This window comes from Mesitornis unicolor, unplaced genomic scaffold (assembly GCF_000695765.1).
Source record: "Mesitornis unicolor isolate BGI_N332 unplaced genomic scaffold, ASM69576v1 scaffold6082, whole genome shotgun sequence".
Taxonomy (NCBI): domain Eukaryota; kingdom Metazoa; phylum Chordata; class Aves; order Mesitornithiformes; family Mesitornithidae; genus Mesitornis; species Mesitornis unicolor.
The window spans coordinates 22869-39083 of NW_010171107.1; the positions used below are offsets into that span (position 1 = coordinate 22869).

General features: G+C 37.1%; 1 protein-coding gene across 3 annotated transcripts in view; it reads right to left on the minus strand.

The window, feature by feature from the left end:
• Positions 1-16215, minus strand: part of HEATR5A (HEAT repeat containing 5A) — a 49488-nt gene that overhangs the window by 7451 nt on the left and 25822 nt on the right. For 2 of the 3 annotated variants that reach the window (XM_010179903.1, XM_010179905.1), the window contains exons 17-28: positions 15682-15872; positions 15086-15245; positions 14726-14915; positions 13986-14155; positions 8842-8980; positions 7723-7902; positions 6627-6866; positions 5755-5936; positions 3927-3995; positions 3338-3517; positions 2015-2249; positions 1322-1570 (exon numbers count right to left, since the gene is read on the minus strand). In XM_010179903.1, the coding sequence (XP_010178205.1) occupies positions 1322-1570; positions 2015-2249; positions 3338-3517; positions 3927-3995; positions 5755-5936; positions 6627-6866; positions 7723-7902; positions 8842-8980; positions 13986-14155; positions 14726-14915; positions 15086-15245; positions 15682-15872 (2185 nt within the window). Of the gene's footprint in view, positions 1-1321; positions 1571-2014; positions 2250-3337; positions 3518-3926; positions 3996-5754; positions 5937-6626; positions 6867-7722; positions 7906-8838; positions 8981-13985; positions 14156-14725; positions 14916-15085; positions 15246-15681; positions 15873-16215 lie in introns of all 3 variants that reach the window. The other variant, XM_010179904.1, reaches the window with a different exon arrangement.

The following is a 16215-nucleotide window of genomic DNA, read 5'->3' on the forward strand; positions in this document are numbered from 1 at the left end:
GCAGAATATTTGCCTAATCACACTGATTTATTTAATAGAAGGAAATAACAGAGAAAGCAATAATAGTTCACAAACTCAAGGGCTAAGGCTTTATCTTCCCATTTTACAAAAATGCTAAAGATCCCAGCTACCACAACTGGACCACCAGCAACAAGTCAATTACATGAAGCTAAGCTTGCAAATCCTAGACCAGATAAAAGCAATCACTTTTTTTCTGAGCTTTCAGCACTCTTCAGATGACATTTTCTAACATGGAAGATAAACTTCATGTGAAGTGTGATCCATATTTTCATCCCAGTTGTACAGCTGTAATTCCAAACTGTGTGATGTCCTGGGAAACTGATCAGTGCACACTAAAGAACTGCTGTGCAACAGAAAGCGTCCCTGAAAAGGAACGAGTGGAATGTGTTCAGAAGCAGAATAAACAAGCCGGGTGTCCATGGTAAAGTATATGACATTTGAAGCCCTAATCCAGTAGTATAGGAAAGCAGGAGAAATGAACAGCTTTTATATCAGAGGTCCCACTTTAAACTGAGGGAGCAGTGGAATTTAAAAGGAAGCTGGCTCTGTGCAGGAACACTGGGAAGAAGCCATATGCATCTGGGTCATATAAATCCATTCTAAAAAGGGATCACAAAAGAAGGATAGAAAAGAGAGACAATGCAACAAACAATACAACCAGAAACGTCTAACTGTGTAAATTTAGAGAACTGGGACTGAATTCAAGTGCCTGATTAGCCTCTGCAGTAGCAGAGGCTTAAACAGAGCTTTATGCAAACTTAAGGAAACAGATTTTTTACCATGAGGGTGACTGAGCACTAGCACGGGTTGTGCAGTCTCCATCCTTGGAGATATTCAAAAGTCGTCTGGACATGGTCCTGGGCAACTGGCTTTAGGTGGCCCTGCTTAAGCAAGAGATGGTGGACAAGATGACCTCCACAAGTCCCTTCCAACCTGCACACTGTGTACCAACTGTGATGTAAAACTGTACTTCCGTGATGCTAAACCATACACTCTGTAACTGTAGTGCTACAACCACAATAAAAACCACCCTTGAATTTGCATGTTTATGAGCAGAGCAGTAAGTACTCACTTAGGACTTGTTTAGATGACCCTGAGTGTTTTTTCTATTACATTTGGGAAAATGGTCTACAATTTTCTCACTAGGACTTAAAATTCTTCTGACTGTATATTTTTCTAAGAGAAGCAATGTTCAATGATGCAGTTATGTGAATAATTAAATATTTGTTTGCTAACAGTTTTATCTATTAAAAATGGTATTTTTGGTTACAGCATCTAGACAGATTATGCACTCACTAACCCAAGATAAGATGAAATCTGTCAGTATTCACATCTTCAGGAGACTTCACCAAGGGCCTGGTCGAAGAATCTTGACACATCGTAGTTGGGGTGACAGGTCTAGAGAGATTGGTAACTCCTTCATCTGGATCAACAATGATGAAACCTGTGCTAGTAAGCCATAATGCTGTAGCATAAAGTATCAGTGCCCAGGAGTTGTAGTAATGGCGCCTGGCATTTTCAATTGTCTCTGCTGTATAAAATGTACCGCCTACAAGAAAAGAAGTTACAGTTTTAAGAATGTAACTTATTTTCAACTACCATATTTTCTCATTCTTATAAAAGAGGATTCTTCTTTTTATCGAAATGATATTTACCTTATTTTATGTACGGCTGTTTTTTTAAAACATGCAATATTAAAATTCAGGCTGACGAGGGCACTTAATTCAGATTTATTTAGATAGAATCTAATACAATTACCTTTTTCTGCTTTCAACCATGACATTACCCAAGAATCAAGAATACCAAACAAAGTACTTTTCACATCACTGAAACCTCTGTTCTCAAAAGCGGTCTTTATCTTTAAATGGGTACACAAATATTAGTATACTCTATACAATTTAATCTTACTGTGCTCTCAACACAAGTCAGCTAAGATATTAATGATGTGTACTTAGAAGTGACCTATGAAAATACAATTGATTTGCCTTCTTACCTTCAGCAGGTAGTTGCAATGCATATTCTGAAGGCAAAGTTAAGAGAGCAAAATCCTGAAGTGCAGCAAGCCAGAGCTTGCTCAGTGTTCCAAGATCTGCCTGCACTAAGTCCAGAAGTCCACTGGCTGAAGATGTTACATCTCTGTAGCTTTCTTCTGCAGAGTTTGCAATTTTTAAACAGCGACTGTATCCATCATTTTGATTTTTCTGCTTTTCAACTGCAACTATGTAAACCTGTTCATGTATTTGGGGAGAGATTTACAAAAATTAACCCTTGGAAAACCACTGTGATGATTAGCGTGGCTGCCTGCAGGCATGAGTGTTCCTAGAATCTACTCCTGTCCAGCAGACATGGGTGAAAAAGTACTTATTTTCTAAACCTTCTGAATCCACTCGCCCAGCTAATCTTGATGCAAAAGTCCCAATAAAGGGAAACCTACTAAAATTCCTAAACATAGCTGCAGTTAACTTTCCTACTCTTAAAAATTAATGTACTACCTGTCCAGCTTCAGCTTCCAACCATCAAACACTGCTATAGTTATAGCTACAAGACTAAGAACTTATTTTCAAATAACATACATACATAATCATGATGCTGAAACCACAGTCAAATAATTCCTAAATCTACTTGAAACTAAAATGAAATATTGCACTTGCAATCAACTTCTCAAAACTACGTATTACTCTGTGTTAGCAGTAAAGAATTAAGAGTACAGTCTTGCATCATTTGCAAACTTTGAGTTTCAATGTGAGAAGGTTAATTTCCCTGGACGCCTCTCTAGCTATTGAAAAAGATAGGCTTGAGAATGTTTTAGATCAGCAGCCCTCTCTAGTCTCCAAATGCCCCTGGAGGGAAACTCTTCTCCTCAACTATAGAAGAGACATAGGAGACCAGTTTCAGTGAAGTTAGCTTTTGTGAATATCCATCTCCAGCATTTATGATTTAACAACCTGTAAGAAATTAAATGCCAACAGATAATGAGAAAAATGACACCTATTTAAAATGGTACATTCAGTAGACCATCACCATAGCCATTTATACCACGGCAATTTGAAGTGAATATTGAAATATCAGAACATGTTAAGAAATTCATATTTCTGAAGTGCTAGACATATTTCTGAAAGTGTAGTCTAATACAGTTTAACTAGCAGTGCTTTTGTCAAGTTTACAAAGTTCACGTACTATTCAGAGGTATCAAAGCAAAGGACCAGCAACTGCTGTTGAATGAAGACTGTAAGAAATTCCTGAAAGCATCCTGTGTGAAAGGTTCTAACTCACCTACCAGATAACCAGACTATCATTACAGAGTTGTTACACTAACCTCTGCCCAAGCCTTAAGCACAGCCAGTATCTCCATAGTTGAGGTGCTTTCATTATACTGTTGACTTTGTGCTTCTTTCCCAGCCTGCACTTTGACCAAAGAGGATACAAGCAACTGGTGAACCCTTCGAAGGTCATTAAGATCACTTACTACACCACTTGCTATCCAGGCACTGCACACCTAGTGTTGCAAAACAGAAATAATGAGAAACAAGAGCCAAACACTACTGGATACTCTTTTCCATCAGTAAAATTATGAAAAACACATTTCACTTCTACTGAGATACAGTTACTCTTGGATAATAATCAATGTTAATAATGTCAAGGTTTAGTATACATAAGTAATGAATGCCAACAACATTAGAGGGAAGTCATGAATAACAGCCAAGGCATCAACTGCTACAAAGTTTCTCAAAAGATTTTAAACTGCATAAAATCTCTGACTTGTTACAAAACAGAGGTAACTTTATTTTGTATACACTGAGGATCAGAGGCTAGAGGATCTATTTCTTTTTTCTAATGTGGCTTATCAAGCAAAAAGAAAATTTCAGAGGGTCTATTACCTAGGACTTCTGACTTTCAACACTTGCCTGACATGCTTTTGCTGTGACATCAGGGGGAGTTTCAGGGGCAAAGGCAGGCCTAAGTGCTGCTCCAACCTAAAGAGAAGTTATACAACATTTAATACATAGTGAGCAATTAACTAAATAATTACTATTCATAAGCGGGTTTTGTTGCAGTTTTCCTTTATAAAGCATAGCTTCCTTTTCCTTTTTCCACAGGCTGTTTCAGTGAGGTTAAAGAGCAGGGAGACAGCTGCAGTCTCAGTTTTATTGTTTAGTTTTGCTTACACTGAAGACACGGCTCTCTTTGAGACGAAACTTCAAAGCTGATTCTATTTTTTGCACAGTCTCAAACTGAAACAGAAACCTCTTCCTTCCTGAAACCTTTGACTTCATGATAAGCCCTCTAAAGAAAAACACAATGTTCCAAACCCTGAAGGACTTGCAAGACACCTAATGAGTGACATATCCTTACTTACTCCTTACTCAAAAAGAATACAGATTTAAGGAAACAAACAGCTGAAGTTGGACAACTTTGCAAAGTGGGAGAACACAAACATATTCAGCAAGTTGCAGAGATTTCACCTCCAATCATTGTTGAAAGCTATTTCACTAAAGGCTAATGAAAACTTCCCTTGCTGCTTTATGTCTGAATTTTCAGGTCATCAGTCAAGTCTGATGCTCTTTGGGATGAAAGTACAAAGTGTGGGACAAGTACTACAAACACAAGTTTGTGAAAATAAGTGAAAAGGGGTTAGTTGTAATGACAGTTAATAACAGTTTCTTAAGACCCTCTAAAGCTCAGACTTCATTTAAGGAACTTCTGAACAAGATTTCGAAAAAACAATTACTTAAGTCTGGAAAACATACAACCCTCTATTTCCAGTTACTGTTATGGAAAAAAAAATTGACAAGAAAAACACTAGATATTTAACTGCTTCACATCTCTTCAACCTCTATGAAACAGCTTCTATGAGAAGACCTATGCGTAGTGTTAGCAGAAATGCTTTAAGGGTAGTGAAGGCTAAAAGGAGAATTATTAGCTCTACTTGTGACCTGCTTGATGGGTTTGGACAGCAAGGGCAGATTGTGTATTTTTCCCTTTGTAGTTCCAGACTAGATCAAGGCACTTCTTTCCCACAAAGAAGTGCCAGTAGAACAGAATTTTAATGGCAAAAACAACACCAAAGTGGCTTAGGATGTCTTCAGAGTAAGGATCTCTCCAGTGTCAAGATGTCTCCATTTATATCAAAGTGATTTGACCTATTCAATGCATGACAGAAATTGAAGAATTGGATCCAGATGAGGCTTAACACAGCTGTCTGTCATATTTAATGCAAGTGGAGTTTGGGACACAAGATGATCAGGACATCTTTTAAGTCATCAGTTAAGTCTCAACCAAGACTTAACTGAGATAGACCTTGTGAGTACAATCCATGCTTTTACCTCCTCTAGCTTATTTACTGACCAAGATCTCCTAGTGTGATCTCTGGTGTGCAAAGGCTACTTATTTCTAAGCAGAGTTTTAAATGACAGTAATTTTTAATATTTCTTGTAATACTTCCGCACTTTAAAACCAAGGTGTTTAAAAAAACCGCCCAAAGTTCTATTTTTATTTTGTGTATTCAAATAGGAAAGAGGGAAAAATGCTGAAACCTGAAAAAACTTTGCAGCTAAAACATATACTAACTGAAAAGACACTTTCCAAGGAAGTTAAGTCCGAAGAAATTAATAAGAGTTTCAGTAACACACGAACCGAAACTCAACTCTAGCCCTACACACTGCAAAAAGCAAACTTCTTTTAGTGATTAACTGTAACTATAAACTTTTAAAAGTTATTAGCAGTGGTGCTTACATTGGCTTGGTATTGCTCCAGAATTACATGACCTGGAAACTCTGGTTCTGGAACAGCTGCAAACTTCCGAACAACAATTAGCAACGTTTGGAGCCCAGAAAGACGGAGTTGATCACTGTGATCTGTGGCAGCCATAAATGCCATACGGATCAAGTCAGCTAAATGCAAGACCAGAAAGTCATCTGAGGAGAAAACAGAAATTTAAAAAAGAAAAGTTTTATTAAATTTAGCTTTAGATATATTTTGTAAGACTGCTCCCAACATTTTCAAAATGTGTATTTTATATTTTACCAAGGATTCACTTAAGCAGCTTACAAATACAACAGTCTTACTTGGACATCTTATGTTAGCTGATCTAGGCTCCTTTCCATTTGAATGGGAAAAAAATAGTACTTGGAATCAAGCACAAGTATGTTTATGTATGAGGCAGATTTTCTAAAAAGGTTTTTCAGGGAAAATACCTCCAGATAAACCCAGAGGTACTAAAAATTTGCACTGTGTTTGTACTGGTAATTATGCAAATTATAGAAAGAAAAAAAGTGGACTTTTTTTAGTCATACTCCCAGATACCAGCCCATGATGCTGTGGGCTGGTGCCAGCTATCATCTCTGATTGCTAGTGCTTCTGCAAAAACAATGGCTTCCTGCGCGTATGCCATGGTGCTATAACCAGGAACGTGAGTGTAAATGCTGCAGTGATATCCTGACATTTTGGCACATAAGAATTGCTCTACACTTCTAATCAGAGTAACTAAAGTTTTCAATGACTACAAACAACATATTTATGATGAATTTCATTAAGATGCAAACAGCCAGCATTTATTTTAAGCATACTTTGCATTGTGTGAATTTCTTTCAGTACTTAACACATACCTCTCGAATCACGTTGTTTTCTTTCCTGAGCCAAAGTTATGTCAAAATGTGCACTGCCTGCATTTTCACATTGGCTTATAATTTTACAGATACACTCTGCAGCAAAAACTCTGGTAGACCATCGTGGGTTACTGAAAGGATGGAACCTATCGTCGCTGTCAGATGTTAATACAGAGGCATCATCCACTTTGGCAGTTTCCTCTTCTTGAGTAGTATCTATCGAGGCTACTGTATTGAAGTCTGTATTTAGGACGGGGGGGTGGGGAAGGGGGGAAGAAGAAATGTAATATTCTTTCTTACTGTAACTGAAACTACAGAAAGATTCATAAGAAAATCTCTTCAGTCAATCACTAGCCTCCAATTCACTATGATACCCTTCAACCTTAGAGTGTCTGACAGTAAATGCTAGAATTAAAAAAAAACAAACAGTAAGAAAACTGTCTGCATTTTGTTGATATTGCTGGAAAACAAGATCAATACCATGAAAGTAAATGAAGAACTGCAGTAAAAGAAGTGAAAGAAAAAAAAAGTCCCAACCTTCTAAAATAAGTGTGAGACATTAGACATTCTCTTTCCAAATCAAAAAATCTAAATCCAAGAAGTTTTCCTCCTGCACTGCAGGTAAAAAAACCCTCAGTTTCCCCCCCCCCCCACCCCCTATTCAGCACAGTAATTAATTTTATCTGCTCAGAAGATTCATTATGATATAGTAGGTCTGCATCTTTCTTATTCTTAATAGAAGAGAAGGTCTGAATATTTTTCTTGTAGGTACTTGCACAGGCTGCACAAGCTAAAAAGTATACTGCATTTCCACGTCTGATATGGAAATAAGTTAGCATTAGGACTATAAATCAACAAGAATTTGAAGAGGCAAGACATACTGAAACATTTACAAAAACTCACTCAATAGGGAAAAGGCAATCAGAAGGGAGAAAGCCATGTTCCTCCTGAAAGAACTAAGTTAAAGGGTCCACTATTTCAATATGAAGGACATACATTTCATAAATGCCAAGCATTCAAGAAACAAGAACATTTTCCCTCAGTGACATACTGCACTGCTGCAGGCCTTATTTGCATTGTGTGTATTAGGACTTACCGGCTGAGGCAGCAAGAACATCTTTACAAAGCTTCAGCCAAAAAGAGAGCTTTTCAACTGCCATTGAAGTAAGCATGTGAGTCAGAGTCTCTTTGATATCTTGGCATAATCTTTGATCCAACTCTTTGTCCAGCAAGCCCAGCAATGCCCCCTCCAGGCCTATTTCTCTGATGTTCACATCTGCTAACAATAAAAAGTTTGTGAGCTGAACGCTGTGCATCACAAAAGTGCAGTAAACGAACACAGAAATCCCACTGAAGGTTGCACAGAGTATCTTGTGAACAAGTATCTAGCCCGGAAATACTTTTGGAATGATAGTATTAATTGCTTTTATACCACGTCTAAGTCATCTGAATACAAAACAAACTTTGAACTTTTTACTAACGCCATTCCACAGCATTACCATCAACACAGCAGCTGAGCTCCAGAAAAATATTAACTTTGGCCATCTAATTCCAAAGTTCAAAATCAGACACATGGAAATCATTTGTTTATGACCAATTTTTATTTGCCCAATATTATCAATTTTAAAAATCAGCAGTTTTACAAAATGACTATGGTCAATCTTTCCTAAAAAAATTCCAAATGAGTTTGAATTTAAATCCAAAGTGACACCCAGCCTTTAGGAAGTTGAAAAGTCTAGGGACCCCAGCTGATCTTTACTTAACTAGTTCTCCAAAAAGGTCAGCAGACACTTTTTTCAACAGGTTTTGTACACCTTCCCTCAGTGACAGATTTTTAATTTAAGAAAAGATTTATGTGGGAAAATAAAATTATGAATACGCGTGTAAGATGCAGGCCTATGAAGCAGTTACTACAACAGCCACTGGCTAGACAGGCTTAGGTTTCTCTGGAACTCCACTTGCACTTTCCATGTAGTGACCCTTACTATCTACAGTACATGAAAAGCAATAGTATCTTCATTTCATCACTAAGAAAGGGTTCTTATGGAAGCATCCAGCCTCCTTAATTTGGTACTATATAGAGAAATGAAGCAGAAAACCTTTTTGAGTTAAAGATTTAAAGAACGTAGCAAAGTTTTCACACCCATAGCGGAGTGTGTCTAAAATTCACTATCAATGTATCAAACTCTTTGATCTCAAAACTTCAATACACTACCTGGAGTAAAGTCTTCTCTGCTCTCTTTAACGAATGCAACAGCATATTCTGATACCTCAGCAGCTTCTCTTTGCACAAGCTGACGTAGGCAAGCTACCACTGCACGTCTCAATAGTAAGTATGAGCTACAGAGATTCACCTGAAACATGCAAAAAGAAACAGTAAGATAGCTCACAAAGCTTTACAGCAATACCTCAGCAAGGCTGGTATTTTCTGAACAACTGCAGTTAGGACAAATCTGTAAAGTCAGTAAGCATGTAATTGATACCATTCTTGCTCAGCTTCTTTTTTTTTTTAGCTTCAAATGAAAGGTTCTGCAACCCCTGTAATCAATTTTAACATATCAGTACTTTTAACATTTTATCTCCAAAGGACTTATAAGACTGGTTTGGGGCTGGATCCAACTCCCACAGATATCAAGAGAAAGACCCCCATTAACTTCAGTGACATCTGAATCATGGTCTCAATGAACAATTAACTCTATTCTTTGACTACAGGGTATATATAATGGGCTTCAAAACTCAATGCAAGAGAAAATTACTCAAATCATCCTCAGCCGTAACTAGAGAAATGCCAGCGTAACCAAGGCTGAGACCGTCAATCATGCTTTAGTAAATCTGAACTCCATGCATGAAAGGAAGTTTATAAGAAAGGGCAAAGAGAACACTGCTTCAGTTTGAACACAAAAAATATTATATACTCAGATTACATCAAATTACGTTTTAGAGATGGTGGGAAGAAGGGTGAGAGTTACTGGTGAATGTATCACACCGAGACAAGTCAGCTCTCCTGAGCAGTTTAGCAAAGAAGTTTATAGCATCACCGTGTTTTAACACCACCAGGCCAGTGTTTGGTTTTCATATTGAAAAATACATCATAACAGACTTATTACTAAATGAACAAGGAAAAAGTCTTTAAAAACCCAGAACATAGCCTCAAGGTTTTTTGTTTGTCTGGGGTTTTCTTTGTTTGTTTTTGTTTTTTGTGGGTTTCGTTGTTTTGTTGGGGTTTTTTGAGTGGAACTTTCCAATTTTTATTTGCTTGCTTGCAATTTTAAGAACATTCTGAAGGGGATCACAAAGATACAATGAACCAGCTGTGTGGCCAGGCTATGGCTACACCAATATTTATGCAGCTTCTTTTAAATTAAGCTTAGGTTACCATTAAAAAAAGTTATTCTCTATAACTAAGTAATTGTGTACCCTTAACTGTCACATCCTTAAAACAGACAGAGCTGAGTGTCTGCTGCAGGAAAACCTTGCAGTAAGGTCATGCTCCTCATTTGTCAGCAACAGGTCAATATATGTTAGTCATAATGACTAATATATATTAGTTAATATACAGATAAAAAGAACAACTTAAGGACAAAAAGAGTAACTGATAGAGAATTTCAGCTTTGTTACTTTAACAAAACCAAGCTTTATCTTCTGAATGCATGCACATCAATCTACAATATTCAGAATTATATATTTAATATACACAAATATACACTTTCTGCATAAATCTTCTAAAAGACAAGAAAATCTAACTCAATAAGTATGTCTGCAAGATACTTTAATTGAAACAAGTGAGGCTTTTAATGCAACACGTATGCAAGCAGGCTACACATTCTGCTTCAAGTTGGACATGCATAAACCGCGTGCTCATTTTTAATAGGGAAAAAACAGAGGATCCAATTCAGGCTACTGAATAATGCAAGATGCACATTTTTCACCTCTCTCATTCTCCCACATTATAAGCAGGGGACAGGACTAAATAACAGACACAAAATGCAAGCATCACATACAGACTTAAATGAACAAACAGTTCCCCTTCTGTGCTTAAGACATTAAAAACAAAATTATGGCTCGCTAAGAACATAAATGAAATATACGTCTGCCATCTGCAGAAAGTTAGGAAGGGTCTGGTTAGGATGACAATCAAATGTTACTTGACATGCTAAAAGAAATCACATTAAAATGGTTAAAAGAAAAAGAGAAAAGATTAAATAAAAAACACCACTGCAAACTGCAAAAGTTTAGCATTAACAAGGCTCAGGGACCTACCAACACAGAATTATCCAACAAGATTTCCTGCACAAAAACAAATGACAAACCAGTCATGACAAAACCAAAATATAGATATCACAGTGATACCAACCACACATGGAGACCATTACATGTAAATTCAGCATATATTAAAATTCAGAATCTTATCTCAAACATATCAAAACCCTTGTTTGCTTAGTTCATTTATCTTATATTTAATGTTGAACACACTTAAATTGCAAGCCGGCTGCCCCTAAAATTACAAGTTAAACTGTACCAAGACAGCAGCACGGCATAGTTATTAATATTGTATACTTATTGTGCTTCAAAATATCTTTAACGTCTTGCAGCTGAAAACTGGTGTTCGCTACATCATCAACTTACTTTAGAAGTCTGTGCTCACATAAGTTAGCTCTAGAGCTAATGTTAGGCATGATTAAAAGCATATGATTTCTATCCTGCTGAGGCCAAGAATTTAACTGACAGGATAAGTATGACTCTGTTAAATGCAAAGCCTTGTGAGAAAAGATCCAACTGACAGACAAGGAATACTTTCAGAAGTTGAAGGGACGCCAGACAATGACAGGCACATGGACACAACTGAAAAAGAAATAAAACAGCAAAAAACAAGGCAGTGAAGCTGTGCATCCATTGCCTCAGTCATGTTTTGTTAGTGCTAGCACACACTGAATGGCCTAAATTCTTGACCGCATGCTCTGGGAGGGGAAGACAGGGGGAGAGGCAGCTTGCAGCTGCTCACACCAATTGTGTTGGCACGCCTAATGCTACATTTATTTAGAAGGAAAAGGAGGAGGAGGAGAAAAGTAAATGTCTGTTTCAGAATTTTAAAAAGGCAAGTTTGAAGACACAGAAATTTTCCAGAAACCTTGAGGGAAAAGAATGGAGAGGGAAGTTGGTTCAGATATTACTCAAGAAAAGAAAATAAATTTGCACATTTGTTTTCAAGATTTTATGAGTGAGAATTCACATTTCTGTGGACAGAAAAGGAAAAGATAACTTATCTGACCACAGATTCTTGGCCTCTCCTGTTCTCCTGCCTTAAATGAAGAATGCAGTGGTGAATATCCACACTATCTAGTGCCCAGCTTTTACACTTCCCCTTAAGACCTCAAAATGTGTTGCAAAGGCCAGTTACACCTTCTTCTCCACTTGCAGAAACTTTAACTCATGGAGAATGACTTGCTGAGGGTCACCTTCCAAGTCAACAACAGAGCCAAGAGTAGATTTCAGGACCAGTCTAACAGTTTATTCTGCTTCCCTATCAAGTTGGTGAGTTAATGGGTTGAAACTAGATGGATGGATGGATGGTGAGTTCTGCAAATGCAGAAGTCAGCTTGTGCAGCGATCTTCTCAGAGACCTGAGGAACACACACTCGAACCTTCTTTGTTTATGGTACTTGAGAAACATATTGATGTTTACTGACTTGTCAGTATCAGCAACACTGGCCTTAGCTCTGTAACAAGTTCGTTACAATGAGAAAAGCTCACCCATGTGAGGTGACCGACTTTGGTGGACACCTCACCTGTGAAGCTCACAATTGTTCCTGGAGCAGAGGTGAACATGCACGTGTGTGGAGATGCACGAACACACACACCTGAGCCATGAACCATGCTGCTTCTTAACTGAGCAATTTAATTATTCTTATAAAGTTCATGAAGTACTGTATGAAGAACTTTGAGACAATTGTCAAAAACAATGAAAATCAGCAATACATAGGGAAGACGACTTTGTCATGACATCCTGTTTATTAGTAGGTACTTGCTATTAGAGAGATCATACTGTACATGGAAGCAGACTGTAAACTCCATGGGTTACACATGATCCCAATTAATAATACATCCTCTGAGCAAGGGAGTGACTTATATGATTTGCTGTGATTTTATCACTGTAAAAAAAAAGTGTATAACCCATAGAAGGAAAAAAAAATCATAGCTGGTATATGTTAAAAGACAAAAAAGTTTAGATGAGTTTTAGTTCTCCTGCAACTAGTATATCCATGTCTAACAATGTGGAGCTGAAAGAGCTTCTCCTTCAGTTTTCCCTGGATCCCACAATCATGTCTCTAGTCAAACTGAATAAAGATAAATGGAAGGAATCTGAACTTCCTACAAAATCAATATATGGTTACTATCGACACACAAGTGCTACTCAGGGGAAGATGTAAATAACAAAAGTGTTAAGATAGACAAGAGAGATAAAAAAACAAACTAAAAAATCCCACTCAAAACCTTTATTACCCGATTTTTCTGTTTCCCTCTGATTTACAGGGAGACTAGAAAGTCTTACCAAAATAATAATAAGTAAAATAAGTAAATAAAAATCCCCCTAGCTAGTCCTTGAAAAGCCACCAAGTCTAATAACTACCAGAAAATTATTTTTGCCTTCTTGATAGAACTAACCATTTGGAAACAGCAGCTACTCAGAGAGACCTTTTTTGGGGAAAAACCCAAACAAAATAAACCCCAGCAACAAAAAACACCCCCCACCGCTTTGTCAAATCGGACTGAAAAAACGAGTTTAATTTTTTTTAAAGACCTAGTTTGACTATTGCTCATGGAAATGTCAGAAAGTTTTATACTGACTGTCAAGAATCAGTATACTTACGCATTAGAGCTACAGAAATTACAAAACAGAAAAATCTACAATTTTTCACCATCATGAAAAAAAATCTCCAAACAAAACAATTCTCAGTAACTAGTACACACATGGTTTTTTTTAATCAGTCCTTCACTTAAGACATAAAAAACAGCAGAGGAAAAATACTGGCCAACATAAAATAATGTAAAATTACAGCACAAGGTTGTAATAGATGGTGTATCGTGCCAGACAACTGGCCTTAATGAGAGCAGCAGAATACACTTGCAAGCAGTTCAGAAGGCCAAGATTTCTACAGAATGTGCTCATCTTGTAAAAGAGAAGAAGAAACTGAGGAAAAACATGGAAATAACAGAGTACTTGCCTGTAGGAATATATGAAACACCGCACTACTACATAATGATCAGCTTCTCTGGTTAAAGAAGCATCTGCACTTTTAAAGTGTTTCTGAACAAAATGTTTTAAAATACAAGGATATAGGCTAGTAAACGTGTACTCACACATAGGCAGCTTACAAGGCTAGACAAGTTGACGTGTCGGGGAGCAAACATGTGAAGCTGCTGGAGGCAAGAGATGGCTTGAGCCTGAACAAGGCAGTCAGGATTATCTTGCATCACTGCACAGCCCAGGAGACAGGAAGTTCTTAGGGCTGAAACCGTTGTACTGCTGCCTATATTCAGAAGAAAAAAGGTTTTTGGTTTTTGTTCTCAAAACACCAACTTTTCTTTCAAAATATGATAATCTGTCTTTTTCCCAAGCCACCCATAACTCACCCTTTCAAAGGATACCATCTATGTCTGAGTCATATTTTGATATCAGCAAGCAAGGTTACGTTGCTCTGTGGAAATTTCAGTGTGTAGGTATCTAAAACCTAATTTAGATATGAATTTCAAATGTTTGCATCATAACTAAGACACAGACTGGCTCCTAACTCTTGAAATATTAATATGTTCTGTTTTCATGCTAAACGTCAGAATTTTCAGTCCAAGGCAAGGCTTGGAGAACCAGTTCATACAAAGGAAAAGACGTAAAAAAGAAACACTATTTTTAGAAGACTAGCAGTCATGTCATCTGATTGCATAAACTCAGGGCCTGTAAAATACTGTCTTACAATGAGAAAAAAAGAAAACAAACTTAAGATGTTCTTATCTGTTGATAAAATTTGAATCACACATTCAAAGAATGTTCAGCAGTTCTATTGCTAAACCAAACAAAGCTGACAATATTGTATATTGCACACCTTGCAACTCAGGGCCCAGTGTCGTAATAAGCGCATTTAAACAGCGACCAAGGCTTTGGTGAACTTCAGCATAAGCAGGAGGAACAGTCAACAGCAACATGAGAACAAGAGATAAGGTAGGTTCCACGTGCACATGGTACAAGGGGCCAGCTAAATCTACTATCATTGACAAAGAGTGTAGTGCCCATGCCTGTAAAACATGAGAAACAGTCATGTAATAGCTATATAATAGAATAAACATAAGATATTTTAACAATTTCTAAGAGGTTGTGAAGTGTTATTCTTAGAAGAAAAATCTTTTACTCTAGAATATAAATCCGCTAATTTGTAACATGACATTTTTACTTAAGTGACAAGTACCTGTACATCAGGAGAAGTACTGTCCTGAGATAAAGTATAAAGGATTCCAACACATGCATTCAGGTGCTGAGTAGAACCTATTCCTCCCAGGTACCTATACAGACATCCCAGAGCCAAAGAATGACCTGTTCTTGATACCACGTCCCTAGCAGATTTTAGCCTATTAATTATAAGGAAAGAAAGTTGTTAGTGTAATCACCAAGCATAATAAGATGTAATAAGCACAACAACAGATGGAATTTCTAGTAAACAATCAGCAAAATATTTTATTAGGCATTGTTATATTGCCAAAATTCTCTTATCTGAAGGAAGTAGCAAATTATGTTAGATAAACTTACATGATATTGCTAGAACAGCAGCCAATTCAATTTATGTGAAAGTCTACATGCTTACCTAGACAATGTACTTAAAGATCATCAGAATTAAGAACTGCATGCAGAAATCAGGCAGTGCTTTTTCCTGTTAATTTCTGAAGTTACATCAAATTCATGAAGGAAACCAAGTTTTAAAAATTATTACCAAAATAGGGGCCAGTTGGATTTCTCAAACTTTTTATAAACTCAGCCAGTAACTTACCAGACTTTTTTTGAACTTACTTGTCAAAACTGACTTGCGCTAATCCAGCGGTAAAGGCACCGTCAGAAACCACCTGTGCCAACCTGGCCAAACACTCTGCAGCAGCACATCTTAGGAGTGTATTATTGCTTTCCAAGGCACCCATTACCAGCATCAGGGCAGACCTTCTAACTTCTTCTGGTCCTAAACTTCCCTTGCAGTTAGCCAGGTGCTAAAAAAATATTCAATATGTTAAACAGCAAGACAGTACAGAATGTGTTTTTCTGCAGTTATGCAAACATTACAAGACCTGCAGAAGGAATTTGTTTTTCTTCTCCTTTTGCCTGAGGAATTCCTCTATTTTTTGTTGTTGTTTTGAGGGCTAGAAGTCTTAACTCCAGATAAGTGTACGTCATAGCACAACATTATAGTAAAAACATTTAAGAAATACTGGATAGATCACAGTAGAACACAATAAACCAACACACTAGCATAAAATTCATGAAATAAGAAAAAAGCAGTGTAAACAGAATAATAACACAAAGAAAAATCCCAGTCCAAAAAAGGAGTATTAA